The following is an 11,963-nucleotide window of genomic DNA, read 5'->3' as shown; positions in this document are numbered from 1 at the left end:
ACTAGAGTGCACAGACCTGCCTCTCGTCTCCTCTGTAAAACATAGTCCACAAATATTGGAATGTTCTCTCCCGAGCCCCGATATTCTTTCAAGGCGGCTACGGCTAGCATGACCTCCGTCATGTTGCAATGAGGGTTGTCATGATTGGCAATGCGTTGATATTCGTCCCGAATAGCGCGCGCCCAATAATGCTGCTTCTGAAAGCTTTTGCCCTCCAGTCTCCACTCTTTTTTCACATCCCAGTCAAATTGTACCAATCGGGCTCGCGAGGTCTTCATTAATTCTTCGAGCTCTTCAAATTTGTTCGTGACATCCTTCTTATGGATAACGTACTGATCACCAAAGCCCGTAACTGACCCGAACTCGTTCACTTTCTCCATGAGCGACGGTAGGATGTCCGTCTCGAGAGCGTGGCACGTAATGTCGGCTTCGAGCAGAGCCATAGTTACTGCCCATGGTGGCTTGTTTTCTCCTTTATCAGGAAGACTGAAAATATCGGAGACTTTGGTTAGGGCTTTGGAAGCCACTTGCGATTCTTTGACAATACTGTCCTCCTATTTTGATGAATTCTTTTTGTCAGTATGCCAATCTACTTTCGTTTTTTCCAGATTAAAACGGGACTGCTGCTTGCCATCATCAAGATGCGCCTGAGATATGAAGTTTCTTGCGATGCCTCATTTGGTGTGGTCATTTGATTTATTTTCTGTGTTTTGGTTGAGAATAGTGTTTCAGAGTGCTGCTTTCCCGTGTCGTCTTGGTGTTTTCAAGGATGAGACTATATCAACGAGTGTCGAGCCGTCTCTATTTATTTTTGAGCAGGCTGGAATATCAAGTAGACGCCATACGGTGGAAAATCCCGCCCGGTTCGACGAATGTCACATACTACTTATTGTTGATGCCTCGTTTCTTCGACTCGAGGGTCTTCCGTGTCAAAGAACTGGCAAATGACCACTACATCAGCGATAGGAATTGAGTAGCAAGCACAGGGTGGCATGGTTCGTCCCCAGACTCGTGAAACTGTGATCGACAAAGGTAGAAAAGGCCCGGTAACAACGTGCTTTGAACTCGGAGAACTATGGTGATCTGCATCGAATTAAGTACTAAGCTGTCTAAGTGCCAGCCATTGCTTGTTCTTGAAAACTGGCCATGTCTAGAACAATATTCTTTACAAATGAAGAGTTATTGTAATGTCGCTGAAAACAGTACAGCCTCCATCGAATCAGCAGTCGTTGTTTTGATGTGTACTTGTTGAAAGGACTCGGATGGTCGATGGAACGGCAGCTACTACCAACGTCTAGTTAACCCTAATGTCATACCTGATCTGTGCATAGTAATATTCAAGGACCTAACTGCTACTATGTGCTGCCAAAGCAAAGGTACATGATGACCATTGTGGTTTCCAACACAGTACATGTAGTCTTCAGTCGATAAATGCAGTCTGTAAGGAGTATAGGCTATGTAAAGAAACCAATGTTGATTCAGAATCCACAAAGCGAGCCGCGAACTACCTACAAGACGTAAAGAATAGACTAATATTCCATTAGCTATTGTTTATTCTTCAATCAACAGCGTGTCAGAGAACTAGGAAACGAGATATTCCTCTCTAAGTTTGCGCAAGTTGAGTTCCAGACCTTCCAGTTCTTCAATGTACCCCGGATGAGAGCTTCTCTCTGGGTCAGAGCGCGCCTTCGACGCTAATTGCTCCACTTGACTTTCGATCGATGGCAGTTGAGCGCGGACAACATGGCGCATCATTTCGGTTTTGGTCATCCCCATGGATTCCCTCCCCCATGGCGTTATCCAATCTCGCTCGCTGAAAATGTGAGCCTTCTGGATGTCCTTGAGGGTCTCGAGAAGCATTATCAAATCCATTTGAATTTCGTACTAAGATTCTCGATATCTTTGATTAACACGACGATCAAGTTTTTCCCTGCAACACTTCAGAAGGGGTGACTCACGATTGTTTTAGTCGTCCGGACAATATCTTGAAATGTTTCATCTGGTGCATTTGTCTTGGCATCATCTCCGGTTCTGCGAGCGATGTTATTTTTGAGTTTGTCAATGAGATCTTGTATCCTAAACATAGTTGTCATCGAGTGCCTTTCCAAGGATGAATATGCCCTTAGCCACGGCATGGGATTCCATTGGAATGGAGGACGGCTCTGTATTTATATGGAGGGCGACAATCGTGTTCAATATCTCAAGGAGGGAAATTCCCGCGCTCTTGAATACCATTTGCATGAAAGTTCTTTATGACTCCTGTTGATCGAGTTCAATTTGGAATCTCATCAAACCATGAATCATTCCGTCACGAGTACTCCGTATAATGGAGAAAATAATCCTGGTTGTACACTATGCTGAATTGAAAGGATTCCGGGAAACTGTCCCGGACAATGGACTGTGACTGTCATTGTTCATAGTTTTGTCACAGGTACTCTGTAGCCCTCCATAGTAGTATTTTTCAGGACAAAAGAATTTCCAATCGTCTCGAGATTCCGAGTCATTTTTGTTCCCAGTACGTTGTCTACATGAATTGGAAGGTTCTGTCACGCTCGTGATTCAAGGATCATTGCCAAAAGACCCAGTGCTTTGGAAATAAGTACTCCGTACTATTTGAGCCCATTTCTCCCGATTGTTTGTTAGGCCGAGCTCTTTTTCAAAGATAGCTGAGTGGCTAGGAAGTTGAGCCATGAATCGTGACAGCTGTATGTACCGGCCGGTTGCACGGCTCCATTGAAAGTGGTATTACTAGTGAGTCATAGATTGGGACAATTGTTTTTTGTGTTCGAAATCAGACAATGCAGTGTGGCCTACTGATGTGTCCTTTTGTATTTGTTTCTAACAGCTATGGAGTACCGACTAAGGACATGAGCTCAGAAGGCACCTTCATGTCTATTGTCACTCATCCACAAGTGTTCGCCATGGAAACCCAGATGCTTCAGGACTGCCATCTTTTTCCCCGAGTCCATATCCTCTAGGCAATTAGTTCGTCGAGTTGGCTGACGATTTGCTCAATCATGACGGGATTGATGGCCTCGGAAATAGCCTATCAAATGGGCCTGACAAAGAGCGAGATTTGACTACTCGGGATTTGAGACTTCAAACTTCTCAATGCTCCGTATTCCACACCGAAATGACTGGTTTCTACCAGCTGCCTCTCTCTTTCGGGGTTTCCAGGCCCGGCTTATCGCGATATTTGTTGCAAAAGAATCGTATGAAGGTCCTGGCGATGGCGGCCTGACAATCGTCATGATGCTTCCCGCGCATCGGCTCCCTCCGCAAGCTTATGATTTGGCAACCTCACATCCATTTGATCCTCGATGCAAGTGTCGGGAAAAAAGACATGGGCTTGCCACGCTGCAATGAAAAGGATTCCACTGGCCAATGTCCATGCACGAAGCGTGAACGCATCGAGGGTTGTTCAACAGGAAAGTTTTTGAGTTTGTGATTGGGAAAACATAATGAAGCACGTGATTTGGTCCCCGATCGAATCCCCAACAAGCCGGACTTCTCAGTTTCCACTCTCACCAACACTTCGCCGCGATGAACGATTTACACTGCTCAAAAAGCTCACGATTTTTCAACAGGCCCTGATTTCGACTTTTTTTTTTTTTTCCCACAGAACCAAAACGACCCTTTGATCTGGGGAGAACTCGGTGAGCCATCTCGGAGAGGGAAGGAAAAAGCCGGGAGGCGGAGCTTGACCCAAGATGGTCTAGGGCAGAGTAATGACGTATTCTGATTGGCTGGATCAACTTTGTTTACAACAATCCCAAAAAGGCTAAGAGCACGAAATGCCCCTCTCTTTTCCAGTTAATTTACTCGGTAGCGTAGGCCAGTTCACTCACACCGTCTGTTCATGCTTCCCATTCTCCTTCCGCTGCGTCCCAATCCTCCCCAATTATTAATTCCTCCCTCCCCCAAACGGCTTTTCCCTCCCTACACCACCCCCATCTCTGTCGAAAAGCGTCTCAACCATGCGCGGTGAGGTACGTGTTTTGCTTGCTTCCTTCGCTGGTTCGCGAGCCCCTGAACCAAAATCCGTCACGCTCGCAGCCGCGGTGTTTGTGGCCAAATTCAACACTGCAAACATAGGCTAACAGATCTGTCTTTCAGGTGTGCCATATTCACATCGGTCAGGCTGGTACCCAGCTGGGTAACAGTGCCTGGGAATTGTATGCAGTCCTCGCCTTTCATTGCATCCCATTGGGAATGGTGTTCCCCCTAGATTACTGACCCAACACTCTCTTCAGGTACCTCCTTGAGCACGGCCTGAAGGCCGATGGCCGCATTGACCCCGAGGCCGCCGAGAATGTTGGCGACCCTGGCGCGTTCGACACCTTCTTCACCGAGACCTCCAGCGGGAAATACGTGCCGCGGTCGATTTTCGTTGACTTGGATCCCTCGGTTTGTGATCTGCTCAGGGCCGTGGGATAATGCGGCTTGCTTGCTGACTTGAACAGCCCATCGATGAGATCCGCACTGGTGTTTACCGCCAGCTGTTCCACCCTGAGTACCTGATCAGCGGCAAGGAGGATGCTGCCAACAACTGTATGTCGTGAACGGCGAGGTGGCCATACTGGTAAAAGCTAACGTGGTTACTTGCCAGACGCCCGTGGCCACTACACCATTGGCAAGGAGCTGGTGGACAGCGTGATTGACCGCATTCGCCGTGTGGCCGGTACGTTCCGCTATCGCCCCGCGTGAGACGCATCAGAGACTAACCAATGGCCAGATAATTGCAATTCCCTGCAAGGTTTCCTGATCTTCCACTCGTTTGGCGGTGGCACTGGGTCTGGTTTCGGTGCTCTTCTGCTCGAGCGTCTGTCAACCGACTACGGAAAGAAGTCGAAACTGGAGTTCTCCGTCTACCCCTCTCCGCGCGTCTCGACCGCCGTCGTGGAGCCGTACAACGCGGTGCTCTCCACACACAGCACCATTGAGCACTCTGACTGCACGTTCCTGGTGGACAACGAGGCGGTCTACGACATCTGCCGTCGCAACCTCGACATCCCGCGCCCGAGCTATGAGCACCTGAACCGGCTCATTGCCCAGGTCGTCAGCTCCATCACGTCGAGTCTCCGATTCGATGGCGCCCTGAACGTCGATCTGAACGAGTTCCAGACGAACCTGGTTCCATTCCCGCGCATCCACTACCCGCTCATCTCGTACGCTCCCGTTGTCTCGAGCAACCGCAGCTCGCACGAGAGCTTCAAGGTGCACGACCTCACCTTCCAGTGCTTCGAGCCCAATAACCAGATGGTCGTCTGCGACCCTCGCAACGGCAAGTACATGGCTGTCGCTCTGTTGTACCGTGGCGACGTTGTGCCTCGCGATTGCACCGCTGCCATTGCGTCGCTCAAGGCCAAGTCGTCGTTCAACCTGGTCGAGTGGTGCCCGACTGGCTTCAAGCTGGGTATCAACTACCAGAAGCCGGTGCGCGTGCCGGGTGGCGAGCTCGCCCCCGTCGACCGGTCCGTCAGCATGCTGTCCAACACGACCGCCATTGCGGAGGCGTGGAACCGTCTGGACCACAAGTTCGATCTCATGTACTCCAAGCGTGCCTTCGTCCACTGGTACGTCGGCGAGGGTATGGAAGAGGGCGAGTTCACTGAGGCTCGAGAGGACCTGGCCGCCCTCGAGAAGGACTACGAGGAGGTTGCCTCGGACGGCCTTGAGGGTGAAGAAGGAGAGGGAGAAGCCGAGTATTAAGCGGAACCAGCGTGTTCTGTCAATGATGTTAAAAGGCCTCTTATCTTCACTGTCCCATATTCCGTTTAATTCTGAGTTCACTGTCCCGGTTACCTCTGTGTTTTTTATTATTCTCAAGACAACCCCTTGTGTTCAGCGTTCCCTGTAGCTTTTTTTTTGTTTGGCCCGTTCTGATGACAGATTGAGTCCTATGGATAGTCACAGGAACTAGACAAAAAAGGTTTCGTTATTAATGTTCTATTAATTTATACTGGGGAGGGATATACAATGCTATCTAATGTACAGCTTGCGTCTGGCAGACACCTTAGATCCCTTGTGAACCGCTTGTGTCCTTTGACCGCAGTTCGCGAATGACCCTCAATGCCTGCTCATACGTCCACATGGTGACCGCACTAGCCGGAGCAGCCTTAATCAAGCTAACCATCAACCCGCGGTATAATCCTCTCACGCCCTGGTTACGCAGAATGACCGCAATTGTTCGGAAGACACCGCTATACTCGGGGATATTCCTATGCACATAGCGCGCCCGATGCGGGCCTTGGACTTGCAATCGCTTCCTCACCAGATCGAGCGGGAACACTCCTGTCTTGGCCAGCACGCTCGCCACGACGCCCGCCGCCGCATCGCCGGTGCCGAAGGGGAATTCCTCAAACTGGCTCACGATGGGCCGCAGCGTCTCGTACGTTGCAAAAAACAGGCCCATGTAAGGGATGATCTGCCCGACGGCGGCCGAACAGCCGCGGAAGAACCCCCGGGGGCCTTCGTTCTGGGTGATGTCAAGTACGGCGCCGCGTAGGGAGCGGTAGATGCGGTCGTTACCCTGAGCGGCGAAGCGTGTGCGTAGCAGGTCCAGCGGGTATGTTGCTGTGGTGGCGACGCCGCCGGCCACGGCACCGGAGATGAAGGATTCAGTCCATGAGGGGAGCCGGCGAGGGAGGTGGGAGAGGACTTGCGTTGTGGTGCGGTAGGCTGCAAATTGGACGCCGCCGTAGCAGATGTAGAGGAGTTCGGCGGGGATGTTGCCTTTCCATAGGCCCTGGAATTCCGGATCGCAAGTTAGATTTGGGAGGGTATTCGGTGGTGAATTCGGGTAGGGTTGAGCGTACCGTGATGCCCTCTTCGCGGATGATGGTGCGCGCGGTGCGGAGCGTACCCTTGTATACCGGTCCTTGAATCCCTTGAATAGATGTCGGGTCCGTAAGGGAGTGGACCTGCAGCTGAAGTCGGATCTTGATCACGTCGAGCGGCGCGGTGCAGAAGCTGCGATTAAGGTCTGTCAGACTCCGTCCATGAAAGCCAATGGAATAGATTCTCACCGGGATACTAGGCCAGCTATGGCCCCTGCAATAACCGCCTCCGTCCTCGTGCCCTGCAAAAAGAATATGAGCAAACCGGGGATTGGTTGAATTCAGAGTTCTGCGCAGTCACGGACCTCATCTTTTAGGTGTTCGCCCCCGGCTGACATGCATATAGTTGTTTTTTTGTACAACTGTCAATTTAAAGATGGCATCGAAGCGACGAAGGAGGAAGGGAAAATCACGGAGCAATGTCGATGAGACCGTGACTGGAATCAATTTATCTTTCATCAATGAAGCACGGAGTTCTGTAAAAAATGACGTTTATGAATGGAGATAACGTATGATGCCCGTAATTTACCGGGTTTCGGGAACATCCGTTACGGTAATTTATTTTTCTTTTTTTCCCTTCGCTCAGCAGATCTGTCTTCCATAAACAAACAGGAGAATCTAAATCCATCGCCATTGAATTGAACACTGCGCAGTATTTGCTACTGGGGAACATGTCTCGCTCGATGCAATTGCTGCTGCGTTCATTCCGCAGGGCGCCTCTCTCCGTACGCCCGGCCCCGGCCATTTGGCGGCCTTACTCTGTTGATGCGCAGTCAACACCTCCGCAGCAGCAGCAGGAGCAGCAGCAGCAGCCCTCGAAACCCCAGGAACGACCTACCGAAGCCAATCCTCCCAGCGAATCGACCTCTGCGGCGCAGGGTGAGACCGCGCCCTCTGGTGAGAAGCCGCTGATCAGACGACTCCCCACCGATCCCAACCGCTTGCGCACCCGCAATGGGGTCATTGTCGAGCAGAAAGACACCGGTGCGACAGTTCGTTTGCCTTTCATTCCCGGCGTGCGGTCGCAAGATCGTACCAAGTATCTAGATTATGTCCAGTTGCGCGATAGCTGCGGCTGCCGCCAATGCGTAGACCCGCACTCCAAGCAGCGCAATTTCCATATCGCGGACATCCCCGCGGACATTCGTCCGGCCAACATGCGCTGGGTCCATGTCAAGAATGGGCAGTCGCTGCGGGTCAAATGGGCCTCGGATGTGCCTGGATTCGATGACTCCCATATTTCGTATTTCCATGCTCGACAGCTCGTCGGTCCGGGCAGCCCGACGCGGAAAGGACTCCCCGTGGCCAGGCACCGAAAACTGTGGGACAGGGAGATCATGGAGAAGAATCAGTATTGGATTTCGTACGAGGACTATATGAACGACGACTCCCAGTTTGCCAAGGCTATGCGGGCTCTGTCTCTGTACGGCCTTCTGTTCGTCAAGGACATCCCCGACTCGAGGGAGATGGTGGAGAAAATCGCCACGCGTATGGGCCCGCTGCGCAATTCCTTCTACGGGAATACTTGGGACGTTCGGTCCGTCCCTGAGGCGAAGAACGTCGCCTACACCAACAAGGACCTGGGCTTCCACATGGACCTCCTGTACATGACCAACCCTCCGGGCTTCCAGCTGCTCCACTGCCTCAGGAACTCTGCCGAGGGCGGCGAGTCCCTGTTTTCGGACTCGTTCCGTGCCGTGCGCAAGCTGAACCGCAAGGACTTTGGTGTGCTGTCCATGACCGAACTTCCCTACCATTACATCCAGCCCGATCACAGGTACTACAACACATGGCGCGTCATCGAAACGGAGCGGAAGTTCAACCGCAGCGTCATCAAGCACGTCAACTACTCGCCGCCGTTCCAGGCACCGTTGCCCCGGTTCGGCTCATCGACGCTCGGCTGGCCGCGTAAGGTGCGTGATCTCCATGCCGCGCTGAACAATTTCCGGGCGGAGCTGGAGAATGAGAGCAATGTGTTCCGGCTCAAACTGAAGCCTGGCGAGTGCGTCATCTTTGAGAATCGCCGTGTGGTGCATTCCCGCACGGCGTTCGATACGTCCTCGGGTGAGCGGTGGCTCGCCGGCACGTATGTCGACGAGCAGGACGTTATGTCCAAGTTTATGGTGTTGAAAGAGAAGTTCCCCAAGGAGTGGCAGGAGGTGACGCGGAAGACGACGGGGTTGAGCAGTGAGGGTCAGAGCGGGACGGCCGAAGCTCAGGCGAGTGAGCAGAAGCAGGCATGAGTTACACGACGATGTTTACTAGTTTGTTCAATTTGTACAATAGCCTTGTTCATTTATCTCCAGTGACTGCATTTATTCTACCCAGCTCAACAGCAAGTATGTATCGGATTAAATGTCATTGTAAATGAGTTCAGGTATCATCGGTCATGGTACAATCACCAATACTCACCCACGAGTTGACTTTTTTTTTTTTTTTACCTTAGCGTGTGACAAAAATCACGAAGCCTGCGGAACAGCAAACTCCTTGAAGAAATCCGGATTATTGTTCAGCTCTTCCTTGACCTAAACCACGGTCAGCAACAGCCCCCCGTCAGAGAGGAAAAAAGGGAAACATACAATATCCAACCCCCCAACAAGCTCCCCTTTGATCCACAGCTGCGGATAAGTCGGCCAGTCCGCAAACTCCTTCAGACCCTGACGGACATCCTCATCGGCGAGGATATTAAAGAAGCCGTACTTGACGCTATTCTCACGGAGAATAGACACCATTTGCCGGCTGAAGCCGCACCGCGGCTCGCTCGGGGTGCCCTTCATGAAGAGCATGACTGGCGCGGCCTTGACGAGTTCTGCGAGGCGCGCGAAGAGCGCCTCTTTGCTATCCGCGGGCGGTTGCTGCTCTGTCGCCGCCGCGTTGCCGTTGGTCGCAGGGGCAGCCGGTGGCTCCGCCGCATCCGCACGCGGCACCGCGTCCAGCGGTGGCGGAATCAACGCCTTATTCACGGTGTTGGTGCCATTGCTACTCTTGCCAGCGTGCTGCTCAATCTTATCCCGCACATTGGCCGCATTGCTCCCACTAATCGCCTCCAGGACTTGCTTGTTGCGGACCAGCACCACGAACGGCACGGCCGTCACGTCGTACTCTTCGGAGATATCGGGTAGCTCTTCGGCGTTGATGCTGACGAAGGAGATACTCGGCGGCGAGGTCACGGGGTAGTTGGAGGCGAGGGTGGACAGGACGGTGCGCATCTGTGCGCATGGCGCCGCCCAGGGAGTGTGGAAAAAGATAACAAGAAGGGCCTCCGACGGCAGGTCCGAGACATGCGCGTTGAAGTCGGCCTGGGAGGTGATCTCCTGGAGGGTCGACATGGTGTCTCAACGTGGGGGGCAAGGTCTTGGAGTGCGGGGTGAAGGTGGATGGATCGACGGCGCGAGGGGAGTTTCTGAGAGAGAAAGAGAGAATGAGAGAGGATGAATCAAGAAAAAGAAAAGTCTCTACCGGAGGTCAATTAGTAATTCTAAAGCGTCGAAATGTTGGTATGCAGAGCTGAATGTACAGTATCTCTCAGCCGAATAGGTAACCTAGAGAAAAATCTTCGCTAGGAGAGCTGTTGCGCAATCGAGCTCCGTTATCGGCCAACTCGAGGCACAGGAAATCACGCTCGATGACGCTTTGACCACAGCATCCCTCCTAGCCGTTGCTTCCTGGACTTTTTCCTACTTGCCAGACCTTGCTGAGGACCTCATCTGATGCCGACTCCCTGTCATCCGATTCCATTTCCTTCCTGCTGGGAGTTTTCTCCGACTCCGAGATCTCATGGCGATGACTAAGCAAGATAGGCATGGTTATCTTATCAATCAGCCTTGGCATGCGTAAATTACCGTAATCTATTATCGGACAGACCCTTGTTTTGCGACAAGGTCCGCTGCAAAGGCATGGGCAGCATCGGGCTTCCCTCGAGGGATGGGCCTGCACTGGTGGAAGTGGTCGACGATGCCGTTGCGGCGGGCATAGTCCGCTGCTGGGCTTGCATGGCCTCCTGGCGCAGCCGCTGGATGACGTCCTTGTTGGCCTTCTCCAACATTGGGAGATTCTTAAAGTTGAAGTTGCCAAAGTCATCCGCGAGAGCGGGCTCGCTGAGGCGGCGGCTGCGCGACTCGCGAACGTGAGGCGGAATGTGTAACGGCATCAAACCTCGTTTCATCGAGCTCACCTGTTGCCGGACCTTAGACAGGGCGTCATGGGGCCGTTCAGGATAGTCACCGCTCAGCGAGTACTGCGAAGACATTTCGTTATCGATTTCATCATGGAAGGACTGCAGTGTTGCACCCCGCGAATCAAAATATTCCGTGTCTTCAGGGTTCTCGGTGTTGGATGTGTATCAAAACTCCCACCCTCACCCGGCACGTTGAACAATGGATATCTTGCATGGTACATCCTCTTACCGCCCTCATATCGGACAAGGACGAGATCTGCTGTGTTCCCAACAGACTGATGCGACGCTGGTCGACGGTGAAAGTCTCCACGGCCGTTGAGAAAGAGCTTGCCAAACGCACCCACGCATTCTCACAGGCGGCCAGTGAGGTTGAGCAGTGCGAACACTGGCAAACTACCGTGGGACGCGTCAAGTGCGCCAGATCTACGGCAGACATGCTGCGCGACGATTTGGATCATGTGCAACTGGGCGATGTTTGGGAGCGGCAATGAGCGTAGTAGGTACAGTAGGGAGTCAAATCAAAGAATCGAATAGTAACACTGAGCTGAACACAAGGAGAAAAAAAAAGGAGCAAGAAAGGAGAAGACAGGAAGCAGGTCACGTGCGCGTAACGATACACGTATCGTACACATACTGGACCATACCCTCTGACATCTATACCCGTAAATTTCAACCAGTAACTTCAGTCTCAGGTTCCGCCCGCAGGTTCCAAGCGAACTCGTCCGAGTATCTCTCTGGAGGAATGAACTGAAATGACTGATGCAGTTCTCATTCACCTGCCAGGATAGATTTACCCAGTTCGAGTGCTAGTGACTGTGCTCAGAATCATTTTGTCAAGTGTGGAATCTGTGATGTGGTGAACTCCCTTCAACCAGCTTCAGAACCAGGTACCTCCGAGAGGTTGACGGAAGCTCTTTCAACTCGAAAGATTGCACGATAATAATCCC

The 11,963-nt window shown here is 52.2% G+C and overlaps 5 protein-coding genes across 5 annotated transcripts; 3 read left to right on the top strand and 2 right to left on the bottom strand.

Moving 5' to 3' along the window:
- Nucleotides 1–3,977: 3,977 nt before the first annotated feature.
- Nucleotides 3,978–5,712, top strand: VTN31DRAFT_4309 (uncharacterized protein; the record flags this gene model as incomplete). Its single annotated transcript, XM_069404683.1, has 6 exons — nt 3,978–3,989; nt 4,117–4,175; nt 4,254–4,407; nt 4,464–4,551; nt 4,610–4,681; nt 4,736–5,712. 6 exons carry the CDS (start codon nt 3,978–3,980, stop codon nt 5,710–5,712), a joined length of 1,362 nt encoding a protein of 453 aa, XP_069261632.1.
- Nucleotides 5,713–6,016: 304 nt separating this feature from the next.
- Nucleotides 6,017–7,177, bottom strand: VTN31DRAFT_4308 (uncharacterized protein; the record flags this gene model as incomplete). The annotated part of the gene is made up of 4 exons (XM_069404682.1): nt 6,017–6,748; nt 6,819–6,972; nt 7,029–7,081; nt 7,145–7,177. The coding sequence occupies 4 exons, from the start codon at nt 7,175–7,177 to the stop codon at nt 6,017–6,019; spliced, it is 972 nt and encodes a 323-aa protein (XP_069261631.1).
- Nucleotides 7,178–7,510: 333 nt separating this feature from the next.
- Nucleotides 7,511–9,082, top strand: VTN31DRAFT_4307 (uncharacterized protein; the record flags this gene model as incomplete). The annotated part of the gene is made up of 1 exon (XM_069404681.1): nt 7,511–9,082. One exon carries the CDS (start codon nt 7,511–7,513, stop codon nt 9,080–9,082), a length of 1,572 nt encoding a protein of 523 aa, XP_069261630.1.
- A 216-nt stretch (nt 9,083–9,298) lies between these two features.
- VTN31DRAFT_4306 (uncharacterized protein) lies at nt 9,299–10,168 on the bottom strand (the record flags this gene model as incomplete). Its single annotated transcript, XM_069404680.1, has 2 exons — nt 9,299–9,364; nt 9,419–10,168. 2 exons carry the CDS (start codon nt 10,166–10,168, stop codon nt 9,299–9,301), a joined length of 816 nt encoding a protein of 271 aa, XP_069261629.1.
- Nucleotides 10,169–11,503: 1,335 nt separating this feature from the next.
- On the top strand, nt 11,504–11,956 carry VTN31DRAFT_4305 (uncharacterized protein; the record flags this gene model as incomplete). The annotated part of the gene is made up of 2 exons (XM_069404679.1): nt 11,504–11,736; nt 11,782–11,956. The coding sequence occupies 2 exons, from the start codon at nt 11,504–11,506 to the stop codon at nt 11,954–11,956; spliced, it is 408 nt and encodes a 135-aa protein (XP_069261628.1).
- Nucleotides 11,957–11,963: the final 7 nt, after the last annotated feature.

The sequence above is a fragment of the Thermomyces dupontii genome, assembly GCF_041956625.1.
Source record: "Thermomyces dupontii strain NRRL 2155 unplaced genomic scaffold VTN31scaffold_3, whole genome shotgun sequence".
NCBI lineage: Eukaryota > Fungi > Ascomycota > Eurotiomycetes > Eurotiales > Trichocomaceae > Thermomyces > Thermomyces dupontii.
Note: the sequence above shows the minus strand (reverse complement) of the source record. Positions and strands in the feature narration are given on the sequence as shown.